We start from the raw sequence: 19,389 nt of genomic DNA, 5'->3' as shown, positions 1-19,389 counted from the left end.
ATGTTGATTCTAGAGCAAATCTAATGCTTGGTCTGCTACCCTAGATAGGGGATAATTCTGCCTTGTGTTCTGCTACATGCATTCATATAATGAAAAAGGCTGTATACATGGCAAAAATGAGAAAACACATTAAGACACAGATTTTTTTTCACACTGTGGGCACCGAAAAAGTATTTATTTGATGTTTTTATCTCATCGTTGGTTTTCATATCCAAAAAAAAGTATATGAGGATGAAAGTATAGAAAATCATGGAGTTTTCCCAAAACTTAAGACTGGGTACTAATAGGTTTGTTTTGACTCTCTTTTCTGCATTGCAATACTTATTTGCACAGAAAAAAAGTTTGTTCGGTTATCCATTTTATTTATTATAAGCTAAAGTAGTAATTTTTTTTACTTAAAAGTGGTTAGAATAGCACATATCACAAGAGGATACAAGAATATCTTCTATGACGTCGCATTTGAAATGATGAAAATTCAAAAAATTTGGTTGCTAAGGACATCTTTGCACTAAACAATTAAATTTCTTAACACAAACTACATTTTCTTACTCAGTACACCTTAACCTACACAAGAAATTGTGGTTTCTACGATGAAAATCCTATTTTTTCAGATGTACGGTTCCTTAAAACTTGCCTTCAGGTAGTACAATACAGTTAAGTCATTTCTGAAAATTTGGTCTCATTTTGTTGAAATAAAGCTCTCTTGAGGCAGTCCACACAGAAATTTCTAGTGTTTTGTCATATAAAAGTGCATACTTTATCAATCCTTGGCGTGTGGAGTTTCAAGTCATTTATAAGTAATTTAGTGATTATTCTTATAAAATCCAGTAGCCATGGAAACATACTGAAAAAAGTATTACTGAGTTTTAGTACAAATCAGGGGTGCCTTTCCAAAACTAACAGCCAAATACTATGTTTTATAAAATATCAGGCACTTAGACACTACCACAGGATGAAAGCATGCATGGAGTAGGTGGAAAAAAGGTAAAAATAATAAGACCCTTCTCGATTCATTCTCTCACAATTTCAGTCCCAAAAGTTCGTGCGAAATAAGGTATTTTGAAAATCAACCATCTGAAGCTAAGGAGAGAACCTAATGCGGCAGGAGACTGAAACGTTCCGGATACCATTTTTCATTCAAATTACACCTGTTTACCATAACATATATTACATCTGTCCATGTTTAAATGCTTATCTACATTTAATCAACATTTCCATCAAATTTCAACGTTTAATTTTAAGTTTTACAAAATTTGACGGAGGTAATTTGGTGTGTGAAACAGTCCGCCTTAATGTATAGTGCACCCTTATCCTGATGAGAGAACCTAATGCGGCAGGAGACAGAAACGTTCCTGATACCATTCTTCCTTTAAATTACACCTGTTTACCATTACATATATTACATCTGTCTATGTATAAATGCTTAACTACTTTAAACAATATATCCACCAAATTTCAACTTTTAATTTTAAGTTTTACAAAATTAGGCTGGGGTAACTTGTGTGCGAAACAGTGCGCCTTAATGTAACTGTATAGTGCACCCTTTACTCTAAACAATAAAACATATTAACAATCAGTGTCGAAGCATTCTATACAATCTTCATAATTTATCTTATATCCCAAAAATATACCACCAGATTTAACTTTTGCCACTTTTTGTCTATTTTTCATGTAAACAATATATCCTAATGGGAGGTGTCAATCAAATGTATATCATTGAGCCAATCAAAACTCTCATCATGTGGTCAAAAGTAAACACAATTGTGGCCATGTGCACCTGGCTACAAATTTTCTTTAGTTTCATCATTTCAAATGCGACGTCATAGAAGATATTCTAGTATCTTTTTGTGATATATGCTATTCTAACCCCTTTTAAGTAAATATGTTACTTCTTTAGCTTATAATAAATAAAATGGATAACCAAACATTTTTTTACAGTGAAAATAAGTACTGCAACGCACATAAGAAAGTCAGTTTTCCTTTCCTCTTCCGTCTACACAGGACTTGATTTTTTATTTTTTTTTATGTTTCGAGAAAAGCAGAGGAGCTTAGCCTACCTGTGCACCAGGTCCATGCTCAAAGTTTTTAGTGGAGTCCGAGTTGCTCATTTGCTTTTGTTACTCTGTTAACCCGTAGCAGGATATTCTGACTTTACTCAGAATTCCGAGCTTTAAGTTTGGAATTCCGAATATATTATTCGAAAATCTGTACTTAATTTCGGAAATAGTTTGGAAAGTGACGACTTAGGCATTTTTTCACTCAGAAAATGTTTGGAAATATGGACCGAATTTTTTTTACTCGGGAAATGTTCGGAAAGTAGGGACTTGGAATTTTTTCAATCGGAAAATATTCGGAAAGTAGGAACTTAGAATTTTTTCCCACGGAAAACATTCGGAGAGTTGGACTTAAGAATTTTTTTTCCAATTAAAATATAATAGAAAAGCTGGATTTAGATTGTTTGCTCTTAAATGGTTTAAACAAGACTCCATACATCAAATTGTACAGTATAATTTGTAAAGTTTATTGCAATAGAAACATAGCATGTATAATGGTTTGAAAAAAATTCTACATTTACGCGCAAGGGTCTGAACTAGTACAATTTCAAAAGTTCTCAATCAAAGCACTATACTAGAGTACAAGTATCTGCATTTGTGTATTAGATCACAGTATCAAGCTTAAAACACATGGAGTAGCATCCACATTATACAAGGACATTAATCTGGTTTCAATTCTTCTGACAAACTGTAAACGACTCATCTGAAATCAAAAGTTAGAATAGATATACAATGTACCCTTGTTTCGGTCCTGATTGCTCAGTGATACATGAATGATAATGTACAAATACATAGGTAGTATTATAAAAATCATTTTAAGTTTAATATTTTGACTGATTACATAAAGTTATTTTTCATCTTTTTTTCTACATGTGTATGACAGTGACATCACAAACTTATTATTAAATGCTAAGTTATTGTATTTGAAGTTACAAGGATGTAATGCTCTTTTAGTTTACAAAACCTCAAAACCTGTTGTGTGCATCACCTAATTGAGGATATTACTGCACAGACAGCCATTCCTGAATTACTACCATTTTATTTAAATTTGCACACTTTAACTTGAGGGTAATTAAAGAAATATTCAATATTGTATACCCATCACAATCCAGAATTTACATGAGAAAATGTCAACATCTTTCTTTAGAATGCATGAAATATATACCACACATATGTATGTTACCACTTCCATAATTAGTTAACCTGTTTTGATAATGACCAGTATTATTTAAGTAATCTAATTAATTTTGCAGACTGGACAATAACAGTCTGCAACTCACCATTGATTATCTTTGTTGGTACAATTATATTCTCAAAACCTCCATGTTTACAATTGAAAAATTCACCATTTCTGTATACTGCAACCCATACCTTAAAAAGAATGAATGTATGAAATTAAATTGTTGGGTTTCACTATGTAATGAAGTACAGAGAAACTGCCATTCAGTATTTGACTGTCGTGGAGAATTTGTCGAGGAATTTACGTTACTTAAATTACAAACCACCAATTTAATATTTGTGAAGCCAAAATACATTTGTCCATAATAATCATTAGCGAGCGCCGCAAGCTCTATGGTTATTACGTGTACTTTCTAAATTTCCCTTAAGATTTCCCAATACACTAACAAAAAACAGTCATGTCCCGGAAGTAACAAAAAGTGACTGTCCTTACGGAGAAAATACGTCATTTCCTTCAATCAAACAAATAAGACAATATGGGTTAAGATTGCGTTTCAGTAGAAATAAATTCATCTTTTCTGATAGTTTTCAAGGCTTTTTCTAATTTGTTTTAATTATTTAAAGAAGTGAATGCTATGTTTATAAAAACTTCGGGAAACACATGGATTTACGTACGTGTATCACCGCTGTTCCGCTGTTGTTGTTGTCAAGAACCTAACCCGCCTCGGAAAAAATATAACTCTGATTATATTATCAAAAACGCAGCATAGCTTTTCTAAGATAGGAAACGCAATAATTTTCTTGTTTGGAATTTGCAGCTGTCATCTGAACTTTGTTTATGTCAAATGTAAAATATTCCAACCTTCCGTGGAGAACTGTAATACTTCCGGTATCTGTACAGATTGAAACTAAAATTGATGTTGCTAGAGATGCCCTTAAGGGATAAAAAATGTTAAGTATTGCAAAGTGCTGTACAGTTATTGACCATTTTGAGAGTGAGAGGAAAGGGGGTATGGGGTTGGATTTTTTTGGGGGGGATGTTCAAGTTATTCATTTATTGAAAAAAAAATATATTAACAAGACAGATTTTTTAAATAGAAACATTGATTTTGCTTGCTGCTTAAATGTTAATAAAAATACTGAACTTGCCAAACAAAAATTTTCATCCGGGTCGACCCCCACCCACCCCCCCCCCCCAAAAAAAAAATCATTGTAATGTCCTTTAATATTTTTACGAGTCTCGCACAGACGGTACATATATGGTAAAGCTCATGGTGCTCGTTGGTTTAGGCAATGCCTACCCAATATTAGAAAAAACTTCATGAACTTGACAAAGTTCGGGCGTGCTATAAATTAACCTGTGTACAGTAACTGTGTGTGGTTTGAATTTGTTGGCACCTCCGTCAAAACTCCGCTTCAAGCATCATGGTAATATTGTCGTTGTATATTTCTCTTCTTGGTATATAACTTCGCTTCTTCGACAGATACCTACCAAGATATCATTGTTTTCTCGTCGCACATCGATTTCAAGCATTCCGCCGTTGATCGTATTTACATACGGGCATTTTCGAGATACGACGAAAATCGTAAATTTTAAATGAAACTGAATTAAAATAGTTTGAAAAGAGGATTTCTTTAAATGATTTAATTAAAAAACGTAATTTTAAGCAATTATTTCTCAAGTGAAGTATTATTTAAAAAAAAATCATTTTAATGTCGACAAAGTCCTTTACGTAGCTCGATTTTGATTGGCAGATATATCCGGTCCTACTTAATTACGACTGCATACGCCTGCCAGGTTAAAATACGCCTGTGGGAGAAAAGCATACGCCTGTAGCATTAATATTGTGTTTTCTGTAGAAATAATATTATATTAGCTTAGTATGATGTATTTTGTTCAGATAAATTATCTTTCAGCAAATTATTTGTTGATGGGAAGTAGAACTAACCATGTAAATAACGATCTGACAGGCGTTCGACATTCGTGATTGCGCATGCGTAATTATGTATTGAAATTAAACATGTGGACATGTGGTTTACAAAGCTGACAAAAACAAGCCGCCATGATACATGTATAATGCACACACTTCTATCATTTGAACTAGAAAAAAAAACCGAGAAATAATTGATAATAAAAGTCGACATGTTTGTTTATAAAACAGCATTCTGACCTTTGAAATGTCGACAAGACGAGTTTTAACCAATTATTCTGGCTTATTTTGAAAAAAAAACTAGGAATCGGTTGTACCCTATGAGCTTCCATAACTAATCGTGTGTAATGTGTGGTTATACCGGGAAGTAAAAAGATAACATTCCATACTAAACCAACAGGGCGTTTTCCTGGCTAACGTTCAAATAAGTTAACTTCGTGCTAATTGGGAATACTGACCAGTAAAGAGTAAGATTTACTTTTCCATTCAGCATTTACTTCAGTTCATTGTACCATCTTCTTATATTGTCCGTACTTTATTATTTCATAATTGTTGATAAATATGTCAAGGGTCAAACTTTAAGACTAAGACTAGTTTGTTTTTGTTTTTGTTTTTTTTTTTGAAATATCAAAACAGAATGAGGTCTGCCACATACAATGTACACACGTTAAATCCATATATATCAAGTATTAATACATGTATATTCAAGTAGCAATCCACGTAGAATTCAGGCACTGCCAATGGTAGAGGTGATTCATGGTGTAGAATCAAAGTACTCATGTACTAAATCAATTTATATCGATCGTTTTAGCGCCTCAAATATTTGCCGTATTGCAAAAATTTGGAATAAAAGGAAAGTACGGGAATCGAATTCAAACGTATCTTAACATAAGGTTATTGTTATAAATGGTAAATATTAAACTCACCGTTTAATTTTTCTTAAATTAACCATTCTGATTATGAAGGACATTTAAAAACACGCACACCAAAATGCATTATAATGCATCATAGTAGCGTGCCAGTTTGCCTAATGTTCAGGTTCGATATCGGTTTACATGGAATACTCTGATATAGCCCATAATTGAACTACAAACTACTAGTTGACCATTCCCAGTTTCTAAATTTTCAGGACGAAATACAGTTTATCGACCCCCAGGTCGAAACTGTCTGCTAAAAAATTCAAATTTAAGGAGGTAGATATAGGGTAAAGGATATAACTCTTACAAATCATCATAACGTTTGTATTCTGCATTTGACATCAATCTCATGTAAGCATCAAGTAACTTGGACTGATTTCATTACGTTTCAAAAGAAAGCGTTATATGCTCTGGTGAAATCGAATATGATGCAACCATATCACTGATTGAAGAGGCGTCCCTTACCCCAGCTCTAACTCCTTAAGCGACAAATCATTGAAATAAATCATATTCTTAGAAACGTGTTACACTCAACTATCGTCATTTCTCAGTTGATAAGGTTAACAGCTGCTACAAGTTGTTTCATAGACACCTATGTGTAATGTGAAAGCGCTTAGTTTCTGGGCACCTAATCCAGAGACATGTACAATAACATAAACGATAAAACGATTAAAATACTATCACATGGGCTTGGTCCCACTCCCAAATATGCAGTCCGAATAGTATATAACAAGAAAACGGGGATACCAGATTTTGGGGTAACTCGATTCAACTCAACCCCACCTCCCCCCGAATAAAATCAAATATAATTATTACTTATTACTGCCCTGCAAACAACCTAATAAATAAACACAGGTATCACCACCAATATTTATTAATATATAGAGTCGGGCTGCATATTTGATAGTAGGAGCAAGCCCCTGTGATATAATTCCACCAATCATGGCCAAAATAGCAAAATATAATGATTAATATTGCAAAAAGCAATAATACCAGACCAAAAAATGGCACAATTCCCAAGAAATGCATTATCGAAATTCCTATGCCATCGTCTATGCAAAGTTTCATTTTTATTTGCCATCTCGTAGCTTCCGTTGTCATGAGGCGGTAATCGTAATAAAAATATATTTATGATACAGTTGATGATACGTCAGGATGGTTTCGGGGGTTATGCTACCTTTTTGTAACAAAAATGGGCAAACAATGAGCGGAAAATAAAAGCATGACATCCCTTTCTTTATAATGTTTCTTGACTGGAACCACTGCCTCAAGCCCTGCATAAGACAGTTTTCCCAATTAGTACTCGGCATTCCTTTTATCATTCCTTTTCTATGATTGAAGACTATTTACAATCTCGCTGGGTTTTCATTTCTAGTTAAACATCAAATGGTTTATTATGCATTTAAAAATGAATAGGTAACTTGAATATACTCGTATGTAGTTCCTTTTTTACCTTTAAATGTGACTATTGTTAACTTATTTATTATTGTTATGTATGTTTAACTGAGCCACTTCACAACGTATAACATTTTCAAATAGTTTGTCCTTCCTACCCAAAACATAATTAATTGTTTTAACGGAGCGTCAGCGACCTATATACATGTATGTGGAATGTAAGACTAGAACTATGAATGGCTAAAATATTCTGACGGAAGTAGACGATTGCACAAGTGCTCCGTCCATCATTGGCATAGACTAAAATCCTATTAATTATAATGATTATTGGGACAATTTCATTATAATTCAATTTCTATATTTAAATAATGGATCTGGTTTGATTGGTTTTGTTATATTTCATTTCTTTCGATTTCGTTCTTCGTTTCGTTTGATGTTATATTGAGTTCGTTTCGGACTTTACATGTACTTCTGATACTCTGTATTATGATTGAACTGATTGAACCAGGAAGCTTTAACACAAACTGCAACAAGTAGCTATCTTACCGTGACTCAATGTCACATTGTTTGGAAAACTAATGTATTTTTCTGCGTTTCGCTTGTATAGCGGGAAAATATTGGATTGTCAATTCGAGGTTAATCACATGATATGTGGCCTGACCAATGGTAATTGGTTTTCAGGTGAGTCTGTGTTGTCATTCACTAGCCACCTTTCGCAGTGACAAGTTCAAATATGGACGCCAACATCCATGAAAAAATTCGAATTGAAGTCGCCAGTGCATTGACAGTCGCCCAGAACAACATGATGTCTGAAATAAGATCACTTTTTTTCTACTGAAATGCGTAAGATAAATGCACAGCAGAAAGATATCGCCAACACTCAGAATCTGCTTAAAGGACACGGTTAGTGATGCAGTCGCCGCCGCCGATATTCAGGATGGGTCATGGATGCACAGTTTATCTGACAAGATGACTTCTTACATTGTGTCTTCCAGGAGTGACAATATTATCAAATCTTATTTCAATTGTTTTAAAAAATGGGAAGGGTTTATTAAAAAAACAGGGGTTTTCAGCATTACCGGCCCAGCCCATACATGTCGCATTATATATCACATATTTATTAGAGTTCGGTTCCACCTGTAATACCATAAACTCCGTCGTTTACAGTTTGAAATGGGTTCGTCAAATTAATAACTTACCCGATCCCACGTTAAATTCTTTCATTGTATCTCTTCAAAAGTCGGCAAAGAGAATCGCATGTCCTCAAAAACAGAAGAAAGATCCCGTAAATACGGATTTATTGATAAAACTTTGTGGAAATTTAAGGATTCAGAAGATTTATTGGTCATTAGGGATCTAAACATGATTCTTTTGAGTTACGCTGGGTTCCTCAGATATGATGAAATAAGTTCTTTACTTTGCAGAGATGTTAAGGTTTTTGATGATTACTTAGTCATTTATATAAACAAATCTAAAACTGATCAATACAGACATGGTAATGAGGTTGTCATTGCGAAAGGTTCAACGGTGGCTTCCGCTTTAAATATGTTTAATAGGTATGTTAAATGCTCGGACATAAATTTGTTTTCTGATGGTCATCTGTTCAGGCCCATATTTAGGAGCAAGTCCGTATGCAAATTGATTTACAAAACAGGAAACTTAGTTATACAGCTGCACGTCACAGTATTCTAAACAGGTTGAGGATGATTGACAATAGTTTGAATTTAGGTTTACATTCCATGCGCTCAGGTGGTGCTACAGCAGTTGCTACTTCCAATGTAAATGATAGGTGTTGGAAGAAGCATGGAAGGTGCAGGTCAGATACAAGCAAAGATGGGTACATTGCCGATTCATAAGAGAATCGATTAGAAGTCACACAAAAAAACTAGGTTTATAGACGCTCTACTTTTTCTTCGGCTCCCCCTATCTTTGTAAGTCTATCTTGTACGGTTGGCTGGTCGGCAAATTAATATTGTCTTAATTTGTGTTTTTAGCCCATTTATATATACGAGTATGACTTTACACTTGGAGTGTTAAGGAGGTATTGCTTTGCTGAAGGCAAATAAAGGTATTGCTTTACTGAAGGCAAATAAAGGTATTGCTTTACATAATTTACATGTAAAGATACGGATTTAATTTTGCTTTACATTTACATGTAAAGGAATGGATTTTGATGCTGCTTTACATTTGCATGTAAAGTTTTGGATTGGAGTACAGAGAATACTAACAAAATGTTTCCTATAGAAATTTATAGTTAATTAGTGACAAGACGTGTCAAGTGGGGACAAGAAAGGTCAAGAATTCGAGAAATTCAAGCGACAATATTTTTTTTTTCATTTATAGGCAAAATAAAGTGACATAGGGAAAACAATGAGATAATTATTGAAAAATGAGTTAATTTTTTTTAGGAAAATTTAGAAAAAAACGGAAGTCAATTGATACAAATTTAAAATTAAAAAAAAAAAACATATTTTCTCAATTTGACCAATGAACAGTTAGAACAAATTAGATACTACAATTCATAAATAAAATATATCTCTATACATATTAGATTTGATTTGATGTGTTTTCAAATTGATAAAAGTATGGAAACATGTTTTATGTGAAATAACAAAAAGGAAATTATTTGGAAACAATATTCAGTGGTATGATTAAAAGAAAAGCTGTTTTTTTTTATTCTTTAATGGAAGAAAAAGATAGCAACATGCATTGTTATAGAAGAACTTAGTTCAAAATATATTATAAAATAGGTTATTATCTAGAGAGATATGAAAACTTGAAAATACCAAGATTAGCAATATGCCTTATTCTAAAAAAAAATTGTATGATCGGAGCTGAGAGGTCGAGGGCATGGCATTTTGATGACATATTTTGAAGTCAGATTTCACGGCCTATTGGAATATCAATGGATCAACAGCAGAATATTTTTGTGTGATCATAACAAACATAATTTATTACTAATTTCAAGACAACAAACTTAGTTAATATTGAGGTAGCATTTATAATGCAAATTTTTTTTTAGCATTTTTTTATTTACTTTTCTGGGGGGAGGGTTTTACAGTATTTCTAGTTGATCATATAAATTCATTAAAACATAAGGACAAGTTAAAAGGGCAACGGGCATATCATGCGCTTTAAAGCGCAGTTGTTTATATATTTTCTTTAATGAAAAAAAAAATATGGCAAAAGCATTGTTATAGAAGAAATTAGTTCAAAATATATGATAAAATGGGTTATTATTTAGAGAGATATGAAAACTGCAAAAATAATACCAAGTTCAGCAATATGCCTTATTCTAAAAAATGAGAGAATTGAATCTTTATAACATATTTTGAAGTCAGTTTTCCTGTAACTTTATTGATTTATCTCTTTCTTTTTTATTATTTTTCTTTAATGAAAACAAACTTCCTGAGGCTACTATCATTTTGGAAATATTTCAAACAACCTTTTATCTTCACATTTTTACCTGAAAAATATTCTTTTCCTGGTTTTTAAAAACAATATTTTCTTATTCTTTTTTTTTTTTTTTGCTTTAAATCAAACACATAAATAAACAATTGTAATTCTCTGTTTAAATGAAAACAAAATTTTCTTTGCGCTATTCGACTTGTTGTTTCTTGTCGCTTTTTGTCACTTCTTGTCGTCAATTAGTGAGACCCGCAGACATACGTCATCATTGAAACAGAAACTCCGCGTCTGTCTGAAAGGCGCAGGAACACCGCTAATTTAAAGCCCTGACTGTGTTGCATGTCTGTAAGTCATACAAACATATTGTCCCTCAATAACTGTGTGGATTTTCAAACTTGATATATACGGTTGTGCAAAATTAAGACATGACAGTAACCTTTTGAGATTCGGTGCAGGAGATATATTTTTGTTTTGACCACCACCGATCCCGAAAGGGATTATACATGCTAGTACTTAAATTTGAGATTCCTGAGAGGTTTAACCTTACTCCTACTACGTAAGAAGTTTGAATTCCGTTCCCCCATACCCCAACTCGTAGGATGGCACCAAGTCAGAAAATAGCTTGCCAGATGGACTCTAGCATTGCTGGAGTAGGTTTAACCTGTGTAATTACAACTTTGGATTTTTTTAACGGAAAACAAGGGCTTAATATACATAAACGCACAGACGTTTGAACATTAGTGACAAATAGCAAGAAAAGAGTCAAATATTGCTATTTGTGGCTACAATTAAAACGACTGATGTACGTATCTGCAAAGTCAGGTCAAGAGGCTTAGTATTTTGACTACTCCGCTCCATGAGGGTTAACCCACAGTATGAATAGTAATCAAGGAAACCAAGGTTCTAGCAGAAATCAAATGAAAGTAATACAGTGATAAAGACAATACATGGAAAACACATACCAAAAAAAAAAAAGAACATGAAGTACATGTAAATAAAATAATACATACAAAGTAGGTTAAGTGTCCTCTGCTTTTCTAGAAACACCCGCCGAGTTGCTCATAAAAAGTCCAGGGTAGTTGAAAGATGAAAGGTTTATATAAACTCATTCTAAAGTCGATAAAAAAAATTGGTAATAAGCTGAATCCACCGCCGTCAAAAGAAAAAAATATCCCCAGTGCCAAATCACAAAATAATAGTTAAAGCTACGTTTCACAGCACAGCTATATGTAACTGATTTTAACCGGTATGAAAGGTCTAAACTCATTCAAAAGTCAATAAAAAATACATTTTGTAACAAGCTTTATCTGTTTTTGGATTCGACGCTGGAGAAAATTTTTTGCTTTGACCACCACCGTCAAAACAAAAAAATAAAACCAATGCCAAATCCCAAAAATACTAAGCAATATATAATTGATTTTAAGAGAATTGTCTGTACGTAGCTGATTTTAACCCAAGTCCCATGTAATCACAACTTTGGATTAGTTTTTGTAAAGAAAAACAGGGGCTTGATATACATGTACTTAACCAAGGTAATATCTAGAGCTTTAGTATTTTGTATTTTGACCACCAGTATGGGGTTTAACAATATATGATGATGTAACTCCTCCCTTTACACTACGCTCTGTGAGGGTTAACAAACTGTATGAAAGGTCTGAACTCATTCAAAAGTCGATAAAAAAAAATATAACCAAGGTAATATCTAGAGCTTCATCCGTTTTTGGATTCGGTGCTGGAGATATATTTTTTTTTGTTTTTACCATCACAGTCAAAACATAAAAAATATAACCAATGCCAAATCCAAAAATCGATTATATTAAGCTATATTTAACTGATTTTAAGAAGTAGGAATTTAAATCCTATAGTTCTCTATTTATATTACAGAAAATGGCATCTGAAAGCTGCAGCATCTGTCTGTTACTAGAAAGGACCAGCACTCCTGAAGTATGGTGTCCACAATGTGAGGAATCCCTCTGTTCAACATGTAGTGAGCAACACAGAGTAGGCAAAGCAACAAGGGACCACAGCACCATACCTTATGAAGATTACCTAAAATTACCATCTTTTATCCACAAAATTCAACTCGACTGTGAAGAACACAAACAAAAATATCAATATTACTGTAGGTCTCACGATTGTGTTGTCTGTTATATGTGTTTATTGCAATCTCATAAAAAATGTGAAGACACTCTACCTATAGACGATGTGATCAAAAAAGTAAAATCTTCAGCCATGTTCGAAAATGTTTGGATATCATTAAAAATTACTCATCAAACGTTTTTGACAGCGATCACTGAAAAAGAAGAAAATGTGAAAATACTGAAAGCTAAGAAGGAAGAATTATCAACAAATGTAAAAAAAAGAACACAAAGACTTATTGATCAAATTAAGAAACTAGAAAACAAAACACTATCAGCGTTAGAGTCAGTTGTAAATGAAAATGTAAATGAAATCAAAGCTACCACAAAAATCCTGGAATCAAATAAAAGAAAACTTGGTGAATTATTGGGACAAGAGGAACTCATTAAGAAACATGCATCAAATTTCCAAGCATTTATTGCAACAAAACAAATGGAGAGAAAAGTTCAAGAATCAGAAGAAATCTTACAAAAAATATCTGAAAAAGGAGCCATGGATAATACAGACATAGAAATGAATGAAAACATCACAGCAGACGACACAATTTTTGGAATTAAAACTCTGTGTGACATTAAAGTATCAAGAGAAAAAAATGCAACCTCCATAGACATAAACAAACCAAACATAGGTCAGGCAGAGATGAAGACAAGATTCCCCAGACAACTGACACTTAAACAACAGTTTACAGCACGTCAAGGTGTGTGTACTGGTTGTTGTACGCTGCCTAATGGACTCCTGGTGTTGACTGATTATAACAATGGTGTAGTAAACATACTACACAGTGATGGTCAACACAAATCATCAGTCAGATTTAATGGAGGAAGACCACAGGATGTAACAGTCATCAATGAGAACCATGTTGCTGTTTCTAATCCTCGCCATAAAACAATCTCCATCATAGATGTAGACATGAGTAAAATCATTAAAACACTTCAGATAAAGAGTTTAGTCTTTGGAATTACACATAGTGATGGACATTTATACTTCTGTGTACATCAGGTAGGAATCCGAAAAATTAATATAGATACAAAAAAAATAGACAAACTCCATGATGACCAGACTGTTAGTGATGGTTCATATATAGACACAGATGGCAACAGAATATGTTATACCTGTCCTGACTACAACACAGTTACTGTCTTAGATTCTGACCTCAGAGTTATCTTCACATTCAAGGATCACAATACAATGTCATAGCCTTATGGAATATCAATGGATGAACACCAGAATATTTTTGTGTGTAATTATAACAACAATAATTTATTACTAATTTCAAGGGATGGAGATAAACATGAAGTTGTAGTCGGTGGAGATGATGGATTGTATCGTCCGTGGTGTGTACATTATGATAAAGTGACCCATCATCTCACTGTTGTTGATTGGAATATGGTGGTCAGGATATTTACTGTATATTGACTTTTGATGGAGAACCAACACTGAGATAAACAAATTATTGAGATTAATTCAATTTCAAGGTAAGAAAACATTTCCACCTTTTTCTTAATTGTCAGACATAAATAAACATGTGATAATTAACTTGATTAAAAGAAAAGAAACATGATTTAATTTTTGGACTTTATTTTTTATATGTATACTCGAATTCACCTCAGCCTGTTTGCAGTTTTTTGTTTTATTATCTTTTAAATTACTCATGAGTTCTTTTTAAAAAATTGCCATTTTATTCATGTCGTTCTGTACTACAACTTTCATACAAATATTTTTCGTTCTTACCTCCGGGATCGAAATATTTCCATTTTTATTTTTTATGAGAATTTTGCATTCAGCGTATTGTTTGTCCGCCATCTTGTTTCTATGGGTATTTTGAAATGTTCCCTATTATCTCACAATTGAAGAGCTGAAATACCATGATTTCCGGCCACATGTCTGGTTCCCTGCCAATTGAATACTATATGTGGTAAGTTATATATTAGGTACCAGTTGTAACATTTTCATTCGAAACCGGGTTTTTCTTTCATTAAATGTAAATAGCAGAAATATGATATAAGATCATTTAAAAAAATAAAAATTGGCTGAGGTGAATTCGAGTATATAAGGTTTGTTTTTCTAAAGTAATTTTAATCATAGCAGACATTTCCACCTTTTTTTTAATTGTCAGACATAAATAAACATACATTTGTTCATATGATAATTAACTTGATTAAAAGAAAAGAAACATGATTTAATTTGTGGACTTAATTTTCAAAAATCTTAACAATATTTGACAGAACTTTCTACTTTTATATTGGCATAAGATTACAAAAATATGATAATTATTAACTTATTAAAAAAATCTTTGAAATAGTACAGAAATTTCATATTGAGTACAGTGTAAAATAAATTTAATTTATATTTTTTTATCAATCAGTGTTGGTCTTCATCAAGATTGTCAAATACATGTACATGTATCTACATGTAGATGTGTCATCATTGAAAATAATTTTTGCCTTTTGTTGTATATATTTGCATTTTCATGTTTCTAAATAAATGAAATTTTCTCGTTTGAAAACTGAAAATAATTAAAATTATAAATTTTAATACTAGTATTACTTTGTGTAAATATCTTACACCATTACAAGTTCCAACATCAAAATATGAATGTGGTAAAAATTAAGTACATGTACATGTACTGTATTAGTGATTTATTCATACCCAGTATTTAGATGTAGGCCTTTAAAAATAACTTTCTTTAAAACAATAATTAAAAAAGTACAGTCATGTAATGTACATGTAGCATTTTTTTAGTCATGGTTAGAATTAATTTAATAGAATTTTTTTTGGCAACATGTGATATCCTTATAAGTCTTCATTGCTTCAACTAAAATGAACATATTTTTTTAAATGGTTGATTTATTTCAGAACTTTTATTGTTTTTTTCTTTTTGGAAATATCAATTACATGTATATTATTGAAATATACTACTAAGGACATTAAATTACCCACAACAGTGATTACATGTACTTGCAACTTCAATAATTAAAAGAAATACATGTATCTCCAATTTATTGATTCACATGTAGGTACATGTACATCTACATGTATAAATGTTGATTTTTAAGTCAGTTGTTGTAAATATATATGTACATGTATGTGTATTTGATTTTATATATTTAGCACTAACAGGGGCGGATGGAGAAATTATGAAAAATGGGAGGGGTGCCAGGTTATTATCTGCTCATTAAGGTCCATAGATTACAAAAATTAATAATTATTTTGTGTGTGTGTTGGGGGGGGGGGGGGCGAGTTACACCTTGAACCCCTGGATCCGCCACTGTAATTATGTTAACACCTATACCTGTATTTTATAATCAGTTCAAATCTAATGAATGATTCATGTGAGGAACAATGCCAGTTCATATTTTTATGACTATACTCAGTATGTTATTTATGTGACGCTGAGTATAATAAGGTTATAACATGTATATGTACTTTGAATGGTGCATTCAGAATGATTTGGTGTTTTTTTTTTCTCTTGATGGACTAAGACAATATTAATTTATTAAACAAATTCAGATTTAAAGATAAATAAAACATGTTTAATCTATAATGATTTAATTTATCAGAAATCTTTATAACAATATCAGAAATAATCTTTTTTTTTCTAAGAAATGTTTTTCAGAAACATGTTTTAATTTATGGACTTAATTATCTTTAATAACTTTTTACTTTTTTATTTACATAAATGTAATACATTTTGCTATTAACTTAATTAAAAATCTTTAAAAGAAATAATACAAAATTAGTTTATATAGTAAAATGATTGATTTTTTTTTGGAAATTATTTCATATTTCTTTATTCTTTATTTCTTTAAGTCTTGGTCTTCATCAAGTTTTTCAAATACATGTATCTAGATGTGTCATCAGTGAAAATCTGTTCTCTTCGTTGTTGTTGTACATGTATATAGTTGTATTTATCATTTTCATGTTTCTATCTTTGATTTAGTCATACTCAAATGATTTAAGAAATATTTATTTGTTATTTGTCATGAATATCATATATACATGTACATGTATATTCTTTGAAAAGACTCTTTAAAACAATGAACATTTTAGGCACTGTAAACAAATAGTTATAACTTATTGTAGTTATAAATATTATGAATAGATGTACATGTATGTATCCTTTTACTGACTATTTATAAAAACAATACTTTCAAAAAAATTAAAATGAAACTGTAAAAGAAGTAGTTATGTAAAAACATGTATTGTACTTTATTTGTATTTTTATCCAGGATTTGAATTTTTTTACAAGACATTTCACCTTCAACTTTGGCAACTTGTGATATCCTTGTACATGTAAGTCAAATTTAGTTCGTTTTTTTTTAAATTTAAATACATTTCTTCATGCACTTTACATTTATAAATCCTTCTGAAGTTACATGTATATTCATTTGTTTTTCTTGAAATTTTAAATATTTTTAACTTTAAGTAAATAAACTGGAAATTATTTTCACTAATTATAAATACATGGAGATTTCTTCAATACTTACCATGTGTACAGTACATCATCTACGTTTAAATGTAATTTTTATCAGTATATAAATGTACATGGCATGAGTAGAATGCACATTTATTTATTTACAATATTTGTTTATTTTTCATTTTTATTTTTTTTTGTAAATATATATGTTTCGTTTTCGTGTGTATGTACAATGTACTACAGAGTTGGATTGAGAAACTTTTAAAAAGGGGAGTCCCCCAAGGGCACTCAGGTCATTATTTGCTCATTGGATATTTTGAATGAAGATACATGTAACACAAATTTTCCACCACCCCATGAACCCCCTGGATACCCACTGTAAATATGTTTACATCAATTATTTATAATTCAATTCCACCAAAGTCTGACAATTTAATAGGAAATCTCATGTGACTTGTTAACAAGGCTTTTTCCTGAGATGGATAAACCCAGTTTTTATTTTAGAACTAATGAGGCCTAGCCATATGGAATTACATGTTCATGTACATTAAACAGTAGAATGATTTGGAATTTATCTTCTGATACACTAGGAACAATATTCGTGTATCTACATGTAGATGGCCAAGGCATGGTGGAAGTTGGTTTTAAACACTTAGTGAATTCGGATTTTCCGATAATGGGTGAATCTAACATATTTTATCATGATCAATATGGATATTAATGACAAACCTAATATTTAATGTCCATCAAAAATGTGACACATTCCAATAGAGTCTGTGGAATATGTATTCATCTTCAGGATGCAGTCAACATGGACTATTTAAAGATTGCGTATAGTTCAAGCGACTTTGCCAATTCACAGAGTCTTTAATTATGTACTCTGCCAATATGGATTATCGCATGAAAGGCAGACTATTTGGATTCTTTTTTAAAGATGGAATTATTTTCTCTAGTGAGAACTTTCGTTTATGTAGAACTAAGCTATCAAAGGTTTTTCATGTATTATACATTGTGTTTTGATTATTTGTTTGAACTTGCACTTCAGCATGTTGAAGAGTGAAGTTAATAACACTTATAAAATACATGTACATGTAGTGTTCATTTGTAATTATTCATTCAGTTGTAGAGATTTCCAAATTTAAAAACATTATGGGTAATTGGCTAAATTGGAAAAAATTGTTATCAGGCAAAAAAAAAATTACATGTCAATATTACTTGTTTTTTATTTTAACACCATACCACAGTGCACTTGAAAAGCATATAATTTTGGTAAGGCGAGTTATAATCTCAATGAAATGCGCACAAAATGAACATTTCAAGGGCAGCTAATTCTGTCAAAAATTTATTTTTTCTTACTTTCTCTTAAAAAATTATTCTGAACAAATCTATTGATGTAGAGATCAAAGTATAATCTTTTTAAATAAAGAAAGTATCCTTGAGTAAAATTATTCTGTCATATTTGTGGGTTATGGACATGCATATTTCCTGATTTAAAACTTGCACTTAATTATTTAGTATCAACAGAGATCCAGTCCAATGATATTAATTCTAAAGTACATTGTATTACAGTGTACAGGTAGTTCTAAGGGAGATAATCCATTTTGCTTCCATGTCAATGCTGTCCATCATTCATCAGTAGTAAAATTTTGTTTCTGTGAACAAACAAGAGTTTGAATCATCAAGATTTTTTTCATAGTGGGGACTTTCATTGTTTTTGTTTTGTTTTTTTTTTTTTTTGTTCTTTTTTGTACACTTTATTACAATATTTTAACAACATTTACCATTTAATTTTTTTGGATTTTTTTTTAATGCTATAGAAGTTAAAGTTCTAAAGTTACTATTGCAATAACTTAATAATACATGTATGTCAATTTTGATCATGTGTAAATTAAATATGCTTTCAATTCAAAATTACTGTGAAACATTAGCAAGCTATTGCAGTCCTCCAT

General features: G+C 31.6%; 1 protein-coding gene and 1 long non-coding RNA gene across 6 annotated transcripts in view; one reads left to right on the top strand and one right to left on the bottom strand.

The window, feature by feature from the left end:
- Positions 1-2,507: 2,507 nt before the first annotated feature.
- On the bottom strand, positions 2,508-15,245 carry LOC148600009 (uncharacterized). 3 transcript variants are annotated; one of them, XR_015917687.1, is made up of 3 exons: positions 14,755-15,245; positions 3,335-3,425; positions 2,508-2,757 (listed from the first exon to the last, which is right to left on the bottom strand). It is a non-coding gene; the product is annotated as an uncharacterized LOC148600009 (long non-coding RNA). The 3 variants fall into 3 exon arrangements; XR_015917689.1 differs by lacking the exon at positions 14,755-15,245 and adding an exon at positions 4,592-5,356; XR_015917688.1 differs by lacking the exon at positions 14,755-15,245 and adding an exon at positions 4,726-5,348.
- LOC148600007 (uncharacterized) overlaps positions 5,466-19,389 on the top strand; it is a 38,972-nt gene continuing 25,048 nt past the window's right edge. Inside the window, exons 1-2 of one of the 3 annotated variants that reach the window (XM_088557316.1) lie at positions 5,513-5,631; positions 12,769-18,208. In XM_088557316.1, coding sequence (XP_088413442.1) covers positions 12,772-14,220 — 1,449 coding nt within the window. In that variant the 5' untranslated portion in view covers positions 5,513-5,631; positions 12,769-12,771 and the 3' untranslated portion in view covers positions 14,221-18,208. Of the gene's footprint in view, positions 5,632-12,768; positions 18,209-19,389 lie in introns of those variants that run through there. The other 2 variants (XR_015917685.1, XR_015917683.1) reach the window with 2 other exon arrangements.

This window comes from Perna viridis, chromosome 13 (assembly GCF_037379345.1).
Source record: "Perna viridis isolate PV_CMFRI_1.1 ecotype Kerala chromosome 13, ASM3737934v1, whole genome shotgun sequence".
In the NCBI taxonomy this organism is placed as follows: Eukaryota; Metazoa; Mollusca; class Bivalvia; order Mytilida; family Mytilidae; genus Perna; species Perna viridis.
The sequence above is the reverse complement of the archived record's forward strand: the minus strand, read 5'-3'. Positions and strand labels throughout refer to the sequence as shown.